Below are 17,299 nucleotides of genomic sequence, written 5' to 3' on the forward strand. Positions count from 1 at the left end.
CACGTGCAACAAAAGAAACGCGGAAAACTGGGGGATTAAGAGACAGAGAGATAGAATTGAATAGAAGTCAGCTGATTGACAGACTCTAATCGTGCATCTTATTATTCGTATTTACAAGTATTCGTAAATGGGATCGACCGCTAAACTAAATATTAAATATACACATTCACATAATGGATCCATCGATGGTACTCCTATAGTTGTCCAATATTAAGTGTTTTAATCTAGAAATATGTTGATGTTTTTTTTTGTTTTTCTGTTTGCATAAATTAAGTGTATTTCGATATTGTTGTTATTTTAGTTGCTGCCGCTAATTGAAGAGAAGTCTTTTATCAGTTCTCATTGCCTCCGTTTCTCAATTGCACACACTTATCCACTCCTCCACATGACACTCATCGCACTCGACGCTACAGCACCATTGAAATTTACACCGACAGCGTTCGGCGCGTCGTTCCTTAACTTGGCTGTGACCACGCCCACAGCAGAGGGAGGCGCAGCCGTCGCTGGTCGTGGAATTGCGATTACATTTTCGACCAGCTGTGCCTAAAATGTAAGCAAGGAAATAAGTTAATGAATTCAAGTTTCAGAAAGTCGATAAATATTTTTTGCATTTATATATAGTAGGTTAAAAATTTAAGAAGATTAATAAGATTAACTAAAAAAACAATATATTAGAATTATTAAAGCTATTGATAAGCTCTCAAGTAATCGACGGAATAGAAAAATCTATATAGTCGATAACTCTGCAAAATTGCTGTTAGTTGCAATTCTAGTGATCGATCAGATTACGAAAGGTATCGAAAAAACATACTAATACAATCGATAGGTCGTTGCATATATCGATAGTTGTAATTCATATGATCGATATAATTTTAAATTGATCGATGCCGTAATAATAATATTTATCTAATTCGATTCATTTAGAAGTGTTATCCATAATTCTTACAATATACTAAACAAATATAATAATTATATGCTCTATCGATCGCTTAGAATATAACCTTGACAGTCAATCAGCTTTATGTTTCGAATTTAGGGAAATTTAAATCCACTTTTTGGGCAAAACCCTAAACTTTTTGTGTAAATATTTCTGACATTTAATATATTTATTTTTTGGATAAGCCAAAAGCATTTAACCAGTCTACAATTGCAAGTTAATTGCAATCGAATTAAAATATAGATTAATCAATGGCTTGCTTTAACGATAAATTGCTTTGAATGGCGACATTTTCTGTAGTGGTCTCCAGCTGTACAGTTCACATCGGAGCCATTAAAAAGCGATAAATAAACAATTAAGTGCAACGCTAAGCAAAGTATCATAATTGTTAGATGTTAATTGCCAACGTTAATTGCCATCATTTGGCTAGACACGGCACATGAATCAAGCGCCTGTTCAATGGGGCGACGAGTTTGGGCTTTGGCGGGCTTCGGGTTGAACAGATGCAAAACCAACCCCGTTAGACCCCGGGCAACCCCCAGCCCCCCCCTCAGCCAGTGGTAGTCAACGATTAATTATAAATTTGCGTCGTAATTAACACTTTAAACTGGCCCGCAGTCGCAGTCGCTTTTGATAATTTGCAAATGTGTCAACAGCAGCAACAACAACAACAACAACAGCTACAAAATGGCTAACAAAAATTGCAAGTGGCAGTTAGTTGTTGTTGTTGTTGTTGCTCAGTTGTTGTTGTTGCCGGTTGTTGGCTGAGTACGTGCCGTGCGCATGCGCAGCTCTCGACTTTGTCGTGGCGCATTTTGAGTTATGTGGCTCCGTTAATAAATGGTTATTTTTTTTTGCATTTGTTGTTGTTGTTGTTGTTGTTGTTGTTGTTACTGCTGTTGTTGTTTCTGTTACGCGGCTGTTGTTAATTTGCATTTGTGATTTATTTATTAAGAGGCAAATCAAATTTATCGCTTAAGCAAATGCTAATAAATCATTTTTAATTAGTTGCCCGTTGCCTGAGTGCGACCGAATTTTTGACATTTCCTTTTTTTTTTTTTGGAGACAATCTGCAAATTTTAATGGTATTTACTCTTATCATTTTTTTGAATATCGATTCGAAGCGTTACAAGTAGAGCAAAGACGGCTTGTACAATATTATTTATGTGTTCTGAGTGTTTTTTTGGATTGAGAATAGCTCAACAACTTTTCACTTGAGCGCTAAATTAAAAACGAACACACTCAAATTTTGATAATAAACAATACTTATCAACAAAGTTGTGCATAAGTCAATATTTGGTTCGTGGTTGCACTTCCTGCTTCAATTAAGGATAGTAAAGACCTTAGCCATAAATAAATGGTTGTGTTCTAGCAGGATTTGTCAAAAATACTTTTGTAATATTACGCTGGCTGTACGATTGCTTAGAAAATCGTTTATTGATTATAACTTATTCTCAGGGATACTACTCCAATATATGTATCTATCACTTACCCTGAATATCTGCGCCCAGGTCGCGCTCACAAAAGTTGGGCGAGCGCTGATAATAGAAGAGCGACGTCTCCAGCTTGCGTGCCATGCGGGCCGCGTTCTTATCACCTTTGGGCTGGCGTGTGCCTTGTTCGGCGTCCAAGTCGCGCTGGGTCCCGTGACCCGCCAGTGTGCCAGACGCATCGGCGCCAGCCATATCCGAGGAGCCACCGGCGCCGTTGCCTCCGTTTGATTTCTTATTGCGTGCTCGCTTGAGCACCACAACCGGCTCACCGTTGCCAAGATTCGATTGATCCACCAGAATGGCCTTGCGAAACTGATGCTTCAGCACTTTGCCCACGATATGGAAATCGGGTGCCGATTTCCAGCAAGTCTTTAGCTGGCAGCTACCCGACATGCCGTGACATTTACAACGGAACTCCATATTGTTTGATACGGCCTACAAATTAGAAGGGTATATTGGGCATATCGATTCATAGGGTATATATATAATTGAATTAAACATTCAACATTCAAAAATTGTGTTTGAAATGTAAATGTGCTGATATTTTTCTTATCTACAGATGAGGACATATAAGCTGAGCGCGTATACTTATAATAATACTTATTATTCAAAGCAAATTTGTATCTGGATTTTAAAACTTAAATATTAGAATTTATTCATGTTAAAGGTAAATATTTAATTGTTTAGTCAGTTCTATTAGTTAGTTAATATCACCTATCTTCAATAAGTTTTTCTTAAAGGTCCAGAAACTACATCTAGCACTAAAATTTTATAATAAGATATATCGAATAATTTGGAAGACACTTGTTTTTGTAAATAAATAAATAAATGAAAAATAAAAGAAAATAAATAAATGTTTTACTTACCATGCGGCCCGCATTATTGTTGTGCAGATTAATTTTGGATTGTATATCGCCGGCCTTTTCGCGACAATCTAGAAATAGCTTGGAATATTCCACACCAAAGTCCATGTTGTGAGAGCAGCCGCCCCATTTCCAGCGACTGGCGATTTTGGAGCGTTCGTATTTCTTCTCTTCCTCGGGTGTTAGGATTTGATTCGTCTCCAGATATTGGAGAAATTGTTTCTTCTCCTTGTCGAGCGACTGGCGCAGATTCTTGTTGAGTGTCTTCCGATTTATGGTCGGATCACAGCCGCAGGACATCAAACGGCCTTGGCTGCAGGCGCGAGCCACACTGTGGGCCACCCCGGCCGCTGAAATGGCAAAGGCAAATGCGCTCTCCCGATAGCCTGTTGAGAAGATTGTTGAGATTGAATTTGGAATTGGAGCTGCAGTTGGAGTCGGAGTCGGAGTCGGAGTGTGTCACCTGGGATTCATTGCACACTATCGCAAAATATGCGGCGTTATTTTTAACACTGAATGCCCAAGCAGTTGTTGTCGCTGTCTTTGCGATCGTCCAGGGAATTGTGCGGCATTTGGCTTTGACATGAGCCGGACAAGCGTTCAATTTTGCCGCCAAGCCCCAAATGCCGCCAGCCAGAGCCTGGCCAATTCAATTGATTCCAGCGATCGATCAGACAAGTTTTAATGATGCAAAATTGTGGGCACAGTCACAGCCACAGCCCCGGCCACAGCCATAGTCAGAGCACACCCACCCAGGCAGTTAGTTGACGGCTTATGCAACAGCTGTCAAACGGCTGTCAAAATTGACGTTAATCATGACCGACATGTAACGTCATTGAGCGGGCCAAAGTTGGCAACATTTGTCAATCGATTGACATGCAAATTGTCAGCGCCACTTTGCATAAGACAAACCAAAAGCCAAATTCAATGCGCCGGCGACAGTACATATGTCAATGTGACAGGCGTGCATCAAGCAGAAGATGGTACCTGCTAACAGGTAACTGGTGAGGGGGGACACAGCTGTCAAACAATCAGTCAGATGGTCAAGCCGTTCGCTGGCAAGAGATTCAGAGTCCGTCTGTCACTCAGGATGCGCACGAATGCAAATGTCAATGTTGTGACAAGTTGTCGTTGTCGTACAGCCACAGCGAACGAGTGATCCAGCGATTCGGCGATCGAGCGCTCGATTCGATCCAATGTCAATGGTGTAATGCAAAAGTGTAGCGCGCATTTGATTGACGATTAAGACGCCATCAATCAATGCATCAATGCGCACAGTAGCCGCAGCCTAGCAGATCCATCTACCGCCCCTTCTCTCCGTCTCTCACTCTCTCACTCAGGTGATCTGTGTGATCGTTGATCGCTGATCGCTGATCGGTCGATTGGGTCTTGATTTATGCACGCTTTGTTCCCCCTCTTAGGCCATTTGCAAATCCAAATCACATCATTGCCAGCGAGTTACATTTGACAATGCCTTGGGGCCGCTGACGTGCTTCTTACCGCGCATAAATTGGCAAGCAGCGATCGAGCCAGGCGAGCTGCACTGGCCCCAAACAACGACCTGTCCCTGTCCCTGTCCCTGTCTCTGTCTCTGTCTCTTATGTTGCAATCCCAAGTAATTGTTTGCGACATACGTCGCTCGCTTGTTGTCACATGCATTTGGCTGAACCGAGACCAAGATAAAGGTCGATCGTCGTCGACGATCGTACGTAATCCTTTTACTACTTTTGTACATGCCTGCTGCCGCAACAGTCGCAGCCCCACTTCTCAGTCCCCACTCCCCAGTCCCCAGTTCCAGCCTCACTTGATTGACAATAATGCATGGCGAAGTAGCAGCAGCAGCAGCAGCAGCAGCAACAGCAGCAGCAGCAGCCGCTGCAAACTGCGACGACGACGATCAACGATCGGCCAGTTCCATAAGTTATAGTAGATGTATGCAAAATAGTTGACCTGTCCGTGCGCCGTTCGATTGTCAGTCATTGTGCCTCTCCGACTTGATTTGTTTCGTTTCACTTGGCCGATCGTCGTCGTCGTCGTCGATCCCTCGCTGCTTGGGGCTGCTCAGGTTGCTCGGTTGCCTGGTTGCCTGGCCTGGGCTATGCCTCTGCCCTTATAAGTCTCCCCGTCGCAATCGTTGCACGCGTTGCTGTTGCCTGTCAATATTGACTCTCGTTATGTGCAGTTCAGTTCGGTGTTTCCTTCCTTATTTAATGGACACACGAACGGGCCGCTTGACAAACAGACAATCGGACAGCCAGACAGCCAGACAGACAGCCGGCCGGCCAGATCGGCAGACATGTCACTGACATAAGCTTGGGTTTACCATATTCGTACGCTGCGCGCCCCGTTGAAGGCTAGTCGAGAGTTACTTGGAAGTGCTGCTCCGCCTGCTCCGGCTGCTCCAGCTGCTGCTGCTGCTGCTGCTGCGGCTGGTGTGGCATGCATTTGGAGATTTATGGTTCGGCATTGTTATATTGGGCAGTGTTGTTAACTTTAACCCGGCTCATTTTGGTATTTGGCCCGATCAAGTTTTGTGCACTTGATGCCAGTCCCAAGATTATGGCTTAATGCAAATTATATGTAGATATGCTGTAATGACATTGTTTTGCGCTTTGTCGGAATTACTATACAACCATATACTTTGATACGGCGTTGAGAACTACTAAGTAGCTTACCCCTAAGCCAAACGGATTATTCGGCAAATTTAAATATCTGGAGTAATATATATCTACTGTGTTGTTGCATTTTAAAGAAATTCTATTTTTTGATATTATTTATTATTAAAAACTATATCTGATCTCCCAAAAGTGTTCAGATATAAGTTCTCTATTATTGATATGAAACTCCACAGCACAAGATTATTCATGTTAAGTTCCATATGTGCATTTTTGTATATTTTCGTATAGTTTTTCTGCAAACTTACTTTTATATTTATGGCATAGCACATTTACATATCATTAGTTAGAAACCTAGCTCATCTCCCACTCTACCTTTCTATATGCATAGGTCAAGTGCATTTAATTTCATGATCTTCCACTGAATCTCTTGCTATTAATGCTCGTTTGAATAGAGTATTTTACAATCGGAAGCAGACAATTATAATGCTCCGATATGTTCTTTATGAACTATTAAATCATTGTACACAAAAAATCATTGCAAGGTTGCCTTATATCTTATGGTCTATGAAGCTGATTAAAAATCGGAGTTTGCTCGAAAATATGCGAACTACACCGAATCGTTTATGCTCTTGATCACAACAATTGGCAACTGCTCAGCTCGACCATGTCCATTACCAAATTCACATCCAGATCCAGTGGCACAACCAGATCCATGTCCAAGTCCATGTCCGCTCCCATGCCGTTCATTCGTTTGCTGGTTCGTTTGTCTCTTGAAATGTCTGGCTGTCGTTTTGCTGTACGTTGTCAGTGGCCGCGGCAGCATCCGTCAACAGAGATAACAATTTTTTAAATTGAAATTGAATGAAGTGGTTTGCTTACAATATAATTTATACGATGAATGCAAATAAATTACGCCGGACTCGGAGTCAAGTCAGAGTCGTCTCCACTCGACTTGGCTGTGGGCCTTTCCCTTTTACTCGTCGGTCTCCCAGGCCACTCTTCTTGCTGCTTGTTTCTTATTTTTTGTTTATTTCTCCTTTTTTTTTTTTTTTTTGTCTTTTAAGCTGCATTGAAATTTGTGAGAAATCTTTTCAGCCTTGCTACTGCGAGTATATCGTTTGCATCTGCATTGCATGCCGCCATTTTGATCATTGACCATTCGCCCCATTGTTTTGGCATTTTTACAGCAATCGTATGACGCATAATTTAACTAATGAAGCACTTGGGAACGCACTTGAAACATTCCTTAAGGGCTGCCAAAAGATTTTTCAACTAACTAGCCTGATTGTCACCTGGGCAATTGTCATTTATTAAAGATAATTCCTTTCCTTTATATCTGGCATTGTGTTGCGAAGATGTATACTTTATATGTTATCTTCGAAGTCATGGGATTAGAATTAATTGTGGAATTGTGGAAATTGAACTGAACCTTAACCCACACTAATTGCCCAAAGAACACCCAATACGACACCAGAAACTATACGTTTCGGTTTAAAATAATAATACTTTTGATGTAGAATAATGAAAAACTTTAGCCTCAATCATTGAATTTATCTCACCATATTTGCTAGGTTTAAATTTTGGGTAGAAATCAAATCTAGCGCGCAACTTGTGTATGAAAATATTTACGGTTTGCAATATTTTCAGAACAACGCGCAATAAAAAACAAAAAATGGAATAGAATATATGATAAACTACCGATTGGACAAAAACCTGGGTTCATGTTTAGGAAACGAACCAAAAGGAAGGGAGCTGATTCTTATTATACATATATTTTTCTTCTTCAGTCCTAATTGCGGGCTTGGTATTCTTTTTGCTTACAATTTCTCGTTATCCTTAAGGATATTTTTATCTTAAAGCTTAACAGAGCAACAAACAAATCTTATTCATTTTGATGTACAAGACATATTCTATGAAATAAATCTCTTTCACTGCAAAACTTTTGGCTGACTTTCGGCAAGAAACTGAAGTGTGGATAAGTTAAGCAAACCTTTAGAAAACTGGCGTTAGTCTTAATAAACTGATATCCAGTTACCATTTAGCATGATAACCATAGATTGAAATAATTTATTAAATGACTTCACCATAATTTAAGGCTTAGTGTTGGTAAACAAATAGATAGTTTTGCCATTTACACCATGCATAAAATGTGCTAGAAATTTTCATGGAACTCATTACTACTAAAACCAATAGCTTTTTAGAGCTTTTGGGTGGTGCCCGCTTTATACAGAACCTGAGACGCTATCCATGTGAGTCATAACAGTAGTTAGTTGATACAGTAGGTGCCTTGCGATCGGCGCTTGTGATCATAAACTTAACTCTATTTGCTACTTGGCTAACAAAAGCGTCTAAGAAAGCGGCGACACTTTGTAGATGGTCAGTTAAACGTCATCATGATCAAGATGATCATAAGGCACACGCCTTAGTCGGGGATCTTGTGTGTGTAATATAATGCCTGGCCGACAGATTAAGATATCAAAGTCAAAGTTCGCACTGCCGCTGCCGGGATGCACTAGGCCGCGACAAAAGGTGCGCCCAGCACAAGCCCCAAGCGACACTCTTACTAGCTGGAAAACTTAGAAATATGATCTAGCTATTCGCTGACCAACTGCGCCGGGGCATTAGAGAGCCAACTCCAGCTGCAGCGCCAGCTCCGACTGCTGTGGTTTTATGCCATGGCATGTCTAATAATGCGACGGCTAATAGCATCGGACAGTGGACCAGAGACCACTGCTGGGCACTTTTAATTAGACTCTCTTTATACCCTAGATCCATAGAAAAGGGCGTGATTGTTTTGTGCAAATGTATCTAACATGCAGAAGGAATCCTTCCCCCATATATACTCTCTTGATCAGAACGACGAGCTGATCGGATCTGGCTACGACTGCCCGACAGAAGGGATATCATTGTTTTTTCGATACCTCTTCCCATTTCCATCGATTTGAGATCTAGTTTTTAAAGCATAACCCGAAAATAATGGGATCTAAATTCCATAAGATAAACACGTTAGTAATTGAAGAGCCCCTTTCCCATGGAAGAATGTTCGCATGTTTGCTATAGGTTCTCGGTGCTGGTTACGCGGTATCTACCAGTCGAGCACTCCCGACTGGCCATGTGTTTTTTTTTTGCCTAGCGGCTTGCGTGTGGGCCGTTGCTCTATGCATAACCGCAAACCCGTTGACAGTTTGTCGTTGCCGTTGTTGTCGTTTGCCGGTCATAAAGCGATTTTGTTTGCGTGAAAGCTGAGCCACACTTACGGCGCATTTTAGTGTCAGCTTAATGGCTTTTTGGCCGGCCAGGCTACTTGGGAGCCCCAGCCAACTCAACACTCACCTTTCTTGAGCAGATTGGAGGCATGCGGATTGCGGCTCTTCGTGCTCAGAGACGAGCAGTTCCAGCGATGCCACTGAAACTACATTCACATTAAATGATTAGCTAATGATGCAGCCCAGATACCAAAATAAATAAAAATATCAAAAACACAAAAATCTGCAAAATTCTGCTAAGCTAATAAAGTTTATGACAATTTGTGTGTGTCGGATAATCTTTTGTTTGAATCAACATATCAAATCTCTTCTATATTTAGAAGTCATATCCATCAAGTAATTTAGGTTAACCTTTTATGTCAGAAATAAAAACCAAGTATTTGAAAAATTCTTCGCTGATGACAGTTAAAACAGGGTTGCAAAGCTTCCATGTTTTTTATAAAATTATATTTTAAAATATGAAAGATATGAAAGTTAAGCAAAAAATATTAATTGATAACTTTTTCTCAAAGTCCTATAACTAATTTGTGAATGTATTATTTTGTATTATTATTGTTGAATGTGTTTTTCCAAATTTTCAAAATGATTTAGAAAATACTGAACAATACAAATATTAAAACAAGCACTTTATCTGGATTTATTAATTAAATCAAATATATAATATGAATATATAATATATGTAAGGAAATACCTGTATTTGGCATTCCCGTATAGCCATATCCAGGCCCTCCAGAGCAGCAGCTGTTACATCACTTGCCTTGTAGCATAGCTCCAGCTGATCCTTGGTCAGACCTGGAACCGAGCGGCACGTGGCACGTCCGTCCGGCAAGCCATACAACCTAGAATATGTAAAAAAAGGAAACAGAAAGAAATGTCAGATTTCCTAAAATACATCGATTGTATGTAAGCGTTAAATATTTTCGTACCAGTTTTGATTTGTGTTTGTGTTTCTGCTTGAGTGGAAATTGGATTACAACAACCGCAGCTGGCAATTAACGAGCAATCCCCAACCCAAGCCCAGCTTCAGAGCCAACACAAATCACAGCCCAAGCCCACACAGACCGCAGCTGAAATTCACCATTAACCTTGAGCGCCAGAAACCGCAAACGTCCCAAATAAAATGTATAAATTTGCTGGCCAGCAAATTTAATTTAATTTCATTTTATTTGTTTATATGAAATTTAATTTAGCTTTGTAGCAGATTTAATCAGCAAACGCGCAGAGACAAAGTTAAAAAAAAAAAAACAAATAGACAGACGGACAGTAGCTAAATTAAATTCCAGCGATGTCATAAATCTCCAGCCAAATCTTTGGTCTATGACTCACACAGAACAGAAGCTTGGCTTGGCGCGGGACAAGCTGAGGGGCTGTCCAAGAGCTCCAAGCCGTGGCTCTCATTGAACTCATTTAAAGCGCGCGATGGCATTCAAGGTCAGCGGAGAGGTGTTCTGATCTTGCGCCACAGATACAGATACAGATACAGACACAGATACACAGAATGCGAGTGCCAGTTGACGTTGAACAACTTCATCGGGCCATTGGCATAACCACAAACACTGCCAGATCCACACAACGCCATCGTCATCGGCATCGCATCGCGTTGATCTACGACACGCAGAGCGCAGTCGCAGTTGCTACAGGCTGGCATACCAGGCGTATACGTGATGCGCTCGACGATGGCGTCTTCAATGTAGTTTCTTGCGCACGCCCGTCACTCGGCTGGGGAGGGGCGAGGGAGGGTTGGATTAATTGTAGCACGTAGCGCATGTAAAAAATACTCAAATGTTGAAACGTGCCATTTTCACACACGTACCCAACTGCAACCGATCTGAGGATCTACCATCATTTGGTATGCCATTCACGATGCTCTCCGCAGAGCAAAGCCTGCGCCTCACTTGCTCCAACTACTTAGCTGCATGCCGTTTAGCAGTTGCCATTGTCTCGACCCAGGAAGGCCCCAATCTGTGCGGATGCAGATGGAGTACGCGACGTTGCGACACAGTTTAACCATGTTAATTAGGTGCAAGTTTTGCGTGGGCTTACTTTGTGTTGATACATAAATGTAGACATATGATTAAGAAATTTAAGTTCAGACGGCAGGTTAGATAAACCACCAGAGACTCCCAAAATGTTAACAGTTCTGGTGCTGAATAAAGAACTATTTATCTTAAAAGCAGTTTCTTGGCATTATGCAAATGAAAGTCAGCTGTTAAGGCAGAAATTGAAATTAATCCGAAATGCACAAGACAGTAAATTAGATAAATTATAATCTATAAGTTAAAAATAATTAATATCAAATAGACCTCAAAGCTTTGACTAGTAAAGAAAATTCCAATGAAACATTGGGGCACTGAAGCAAATAAATGTTGTGCTTGATGTAATTATCAAATCTAATTTGGTAGACGTTTTAAACAATTATTTTAAAGCGCAATATTCAATTAATTTCGAGGCATTTCCTTTCGAGCCAGCTGCAAATCAATTGTTAAAGCTTTCGCTTTTGGCTCAGTCGAAAAAACTTTTGCACATTTCATGAGTTAAACGTAAAAAAATGTGATAAATTCGTTTAATTACAGTGGCAGCTAGCGTATAGCTATGGAAATGAAATGCTTCGACTGACTGACAGTGGGGCACCCTGTATTTGAATAGTCGCCCGAGATCAAAAGCATTCCTAGCTGTTGCCGTGGATCCGGCAGCCAGGCTGCCTGGAATGTCTCGTCTCGACCGGGGCAAAGTTATCTGCCCGCCTGAGTCTGCCTTGACTTGAGTCTGCCTGGGTGTTGGTGTGTGTATGTGTGTGTGCGTGTGTGTGGGAAACAATGTTTATGCCTAACTGGCTTAGATAGCTAGCTGATTTGATATAGTTTGTGGAGGGGCATAAAGCGACGAAAAATCCTTGATTTATGCAACGGGCTACCGTTTGACAGACGAAACGGCCAAAACGCAATTTAACTAAAGACTTTTGGCGGCGCCTATTAAAGCCTTGCCACACATTTCAATCTTTTTATGGCATTTCAATAGAACTCTGAAGCTGGGACTCCTTCTCTTGGCTGGAGAGCGTGAGAAACTGAAATTATGAAAATGATTTTTTTGCTGCCGTCAGTCTTAAGTATATACCTATGTTTATATATTTTATATTGGCTGAATTTTAGTTTGGTTCCTTTCTTCTTTTTTTTTTTGTTATCGTGGCAACACTTTACACGGCTGATAAGCAACATACTCGTCCTTAAACTCAAATTAAGCGACTTGGCAACAATTTCAGGCCACGGCTAACAGATCGATAAATTTTATAAGCGAATCAATTGCGCTGCTATCGCATCGCGTGAAATACGCGTCGACATCCACATCCACATCCACATCGGATCGACATCGGATCGGATTGCCGCAGATCTGCGAGCGCTGGATGCGGCATGAGTCAGCGTCGGTTCCTTGACTTTGTTGCCTTATCAGTTTTATTGAATTCACTGGCAAAGTCAGCAATGGCCAAACCCAACAACAACAGCAACGTTGACGGCGACTAAAAGCCATACGCTTTATAAAGCTGTTAACAAAATGTGCATCAGTTTAAATTCTTTATCTGGGAGACGTCTGGCAGATGGCTCTGTAAGATGCTCTGCATTGCATATCTGGCAACCAATTAAATTGCATTTTGCCAAGAATCTTTTATTTAATTTTATTTTTTTTAGTTTTCTCTCTCTTTAAATTGCAGTTTTGTTTGCTTGATTTGCCGTTGGTGATAGAGCAGCTTCAACGTCTTCCATTCGATGGGTAGTGAGAGGACTGAAGTCTTTTAAAGGTAGGATGATTATCCAGTAAGATTGCAGGAATTAAGTCTGCCTAAGGTTATTAGAATATTTATTCCTTATTAAAGGTTTATTTCGTGTCCGATCCACAATTTTATCACACTTGCTGACTTATCAAAACGTTGGGGTTAGATTATTCAGCTATTATCTAAATGTTAAAGCTTATAGATTTCTTCGCTTTTCGACCTTTTTTAAGTGAATCACATTTAAAGTGAATCTTATTTGATATTAACAATCTTTAGTTTAATTTTTACCAACCTTTCAGCTTAGATAATGGTAAACATTTATCAACGCCTTTTATCAAGTTTTATCTAACATATCGCAGCTGAAAATGGGCTGTAAATTTAGCAAAGAATCGAAATGTTTGCTGGGGGCAACTTTCTCGCAGATCGGCAACTGCCGAACCGAGGAGCAGTTGGCTACCAATTGAGGCGAGTTTATCGCGCTGACGAGCGATAAGAAAATGCAACAAATTTAACAAGCAATTAAATGTGGTGCCAGGCGCGCATATAAGGCTCAAGACCTGAGGCTGCCAAAGTAGCAGCGGCTCATAAATAACCCAAACTCAAGTCGCTGCGTTGCGCATACGCCATGTGGTGCAGGCGAGAACACTTGAGGTTGTGTATCTGTGTGTGTGTGAGTGTGTGGTGCACCCAATTAGGATTGGGTTGCTGCACATTATGCATTGCACTTGCACTGTCATCATTGGGAGGCGTGGCCGTGTGTGCTTCATTTGCATTTCAAACGAAAATTGTGGCAATTGTGGCAGCAGATGCAGTTGCACTTGCAGCTGTGCGAGCGTGTGTGTGTGTGTGTGTGTGTGTGCCTCATTATGCGCTGCAATTATGACGTTGCAACTACGAGGAAGACAACGAATTGCAAGCTGCTCTTCAGCCTGCATTGCTGCAGTCTCGAGTTGACTGCAACTGCTCGTTCTTGTTATTGTTGCTGTTGTTGTTGTTGTTGTTGCTGTGTTGTCAACAAGCAAAAAAGTATGTTGACAACCCCATGCAACAACAACAACAACAACAACAACAGCAACGAGATTAACAAGCTGCAACTACTAGGCGAGGCAACCAGTCAGTCAGCCAGCCAGCCAGTCAGCCGCACCTGGAACCTGGACAGACACTGCCTCTCGTCCGCCTGATTGCGCACAGCACACACCAGAGTCGGAGACCGATTGACAGCGCCTGGCGCATTATAAGGCCTGAGTGCCACGGACCACCCTGCAATTGAAATCAACTCAATTGTGTGTAGGCTGGTCGCAGTTGATGCGAGGACGAGAACCAAAGACAACGAGCACAGCAGCCACAGCAGCAAAAAGGGAGCTGGGTGCTGGGAGCTGAGAATTCGCCAGTTGCCAGTTGGCTGTGTTCTCTGGGTGGATACCACGTTCAGTAGTGGCCATGAACCATTCAAAATGGCGTTGACTCTTTGGCAAAGTATTCGTTGTTTGGTCAAGCAAAATAGCAGAGCATAGCAATGGCTGCATGGTGCTGCCAAGAATCAGTTAAGGGATTAAACGAGGTAGATATGTGAGCTAAGGAATTTAAGACATAATAATTGACATTATTATCTAAGAATATTTTCATAATTTTTGTAATTATTTAAGAAATGTTTTTAGTATTACTTAAGAATTTTTTACCACAGGTAAACATACTGCAAAATTCATCAATGTTAATTACAAAAAAAAAAAAACAACAAAACCCGGGAATAGGTAAAATCCCTGTTAAGGTTAAAAATAATTGAAGTCCGGCAAAGGGCTGACATATAAATTAGGGAAGTTCCGAATACTTAAAATAAAATATTGTTTTATTCAAAATACATGAAATCTGGTCTAGATGCACTCATAGTTAAATAAATACTCTAAAAATTTTAACCGTACGCTTTTTTAATGTAACGATTTCTTAAACACTTAAAATTAGTTGATTTTATTGCGTGAGTTCTGCTTAGAGTTAAAGCGCAGCTTAACAAAGTTCGCATAATTGTTTCACTTTGAACTGAGCACAGCAACAACTGCTGGTAATTAAGCAGGTAGCTGGACGGGTTGGTCTTATGGCTAGATCAATATTAATTATGCCAACACCTTTGGCTGACAGTTTTCCGGAGCGGTCAACAGACGTGTAAGACTCGCATTGATTAATCTGTTGACTCAGCAACATAAAGTGGTGTTGGCTGTGCTGCTGCTGCTGTGTTGTTGCTGTTGTGGTTGTCGTTTAATTAATTAACTTGCCACCGACAACGGCAACAGCAGCAACAGCAGCAACAACAACAACAGCCAGAGGCCGCGCTTGTGTAATGCTTGGGTTAATTTGTTGACAGCCCATTTACACATTTGAGTTTTGCTTTACATACGCGCCAAGGTGTTGATGGATACGCTGGACAGCTATAGATACGTATGAGGAGTGAGGATGTATCTACAAGATACTCGCACTTACCAGCGTGTGCAGCAGGCCAAGATAATCACAACAATTAAATGCAAATGGCAATGACGCGACGGCGACTGTGCGGCAACAAAGTTGTTTCCTCCGTTGTTGTTGCACGTTGTTGTTGCCGTTGTTGTTGTTGTCGCTGTCGCTGTTGTTCTTGCTGTTGCTGTTGTTGTTGTCGTTGCTTGCCACGCAGTCATCGCTCGGCTTTGATTTGCATAAATTTTCATACAATTGAAGCCAAAATTCTAGTGGCAGCACATTTTTGTTGCTTTTGTTGTTGCTGGACACACAAGTTAGTTGCTTAGTTGTTGCTGTTGTTGTTGTTGTTGTTGTTGAGCTGGCTTGCCGTAGCCATGCAACAGCAAACATTTTGTAGTACACATTGAAGCAACACTGCAGCTCGGCTTGCTTGCCACTTTACATATTCGTTGCATAGTTTAAACAATATTTTTGACTATTCAAATTATGTAAATATTTTTTGTTTTTTATATTAATTTTTTATTTGCTTTCAATTTTTCACATATTGTGCACAATTTTGGACCACGTTGAATATTTTTGCTTGCAATTTTTTACAGCCACATTTTCAGCTCGAATTCCGAACCGCCGATCGTGACCAAAGCGCCAATAAACATTGATCGTTCGGCTTTGGCTCTGCGCTCAGCTCGCCGGCTACTGGCTAGCTGGAACACCTTTTTTTCTTGTAATATTTGTTTGTTACCTTCTTTTTGTTTTTATTTTATTTTATTTTATTTTTCTTTCTTATGTTTATTCACTGCGCCTTGCCGCTCGAGCTGGTCTGATTGGTCTGCACTGCGCCTTGCAGTTTTTTTATTCTTTTCATATTTTTTTTTTTATGTTACACGAACTTTGCTTCTGGGTGGCTTTTCTTTCTTAGGTCTGAGAATTGAGTTTGATTCGCTGCACTTTTTGTGTTGGCTCTTGTGGTTTTTTGTTCGTTTTGCTGGTAAATATTTGTGTGGGTTTTATGATATTTAAATTGTTGTTTATGCTTCAATAATGCGTGTGAATTTTGAACATTTATTTATTGTAGGCATTCTTTTAAACGGAATTGTACGCTCACTATTTTTTTGTTCAATTATTTTATAATACAAAAAAAATCAAACAATTTTGTGCCATTTGAAATACTTTTTACACAAATTAATTTTATTCCATTTCACTACCTTAAAGTCCTTTTCGGATAGCGAATCATTTATTTAATTTTGATAACTGTTTCACTTATTTTTTCTAGCTGAACTCGACAGTAAACAGATGAATATCTATAGAAAATTCATGTTCGCAATTTGTGTTTCTAATTATTTAAGTTTTACTAATATTTTAATATTAGTGTATTGTTTTTATTTGCATTAAAATTAATTTTAAGTTTTTATTGAAGGTATTTACTTTTAACAAACATATATAATTTTGTTTAATAAAATATTATTTAAAATGTGGTTTATGTATCCTTGTTTAATTTTATTTAATTTTATTACTCATTTTATTTATTATTCATCTAGTAATTATTCTGTTCTCTTTTTTATTTATCTTCTATCTTTATTTAAGTTAGAGATAATTTTTTTTATTGAATGTAAAAATGTATTAATGTTTTTCTCAATGCTTTAATTTAGCAGAATTTAAAAAGAAATAACTTTTTTGCAATAATATATTTCTATGATTGATTTATTTTTAATTTATTTTTCTATTTATTGCACCATAATATGATATTTGTTCATTAATTTGACGAATGCCACGCACAAGACTCAGGACACAAGACGTCCTGTCACCGAAACGCGCCGCACGACTATGAGACGAGAGCCGAGTGCGACAGGCTCTAAATGCAAATTAAAATCAAAAATTGAAACAGAAACGCTTGAAGCAGCGTCCTGCCTCGTC

The 17,299-nt window shown here is 40.3% G+C and overlaps 1 protein-coding gene across 1 annotated transcript; it reads right to left on the reverse strand.

Moving 5' to 3' along the window:
* Positions 1 to 257: 257 nt before the first annotated feature.
* LOC115760153 (protein Wnt-10b) lies at positions 258 to 15,606 on the reverse strand. Its single transcript, XM_030701364.1, is given in 8 exon segments — positions 258 to 543; positions 2,430 to 2,865; positions 3,297 to 3,679; positions 9,245 to 9,323; positions 9,869 to 10,016; positions 15,416 to 15,533; positions 15,536 to 15,579; positions 15,581 to 15,606. Coding segments are annotated over 8 exon segments (1,422 nt in total). The 3' UTR covers positions 258 to 355.
* Between the last annotated feature and the right edge of the window lie 1,693 nt (positions 15,607 to 17,299).

This window comes from Drosophila novamexicana, unplaced genomic scaffold, assembly GCF_003285875.2.
Source record: "Drosophila novamexicana strain 15010-1031.04,08,12 unplaced genomic scaffold, DnovRS2.1 tig00000387-arrow-pilon, whole genome shotgun sequence".
Classification (NCBI taxonomy): domain Eukaryota; kingdom Metazoa; phylum Arthropoda; class Insecta; order Diptera; family Drosophilidae; genus Drosophila; species Drosophila novamexicana.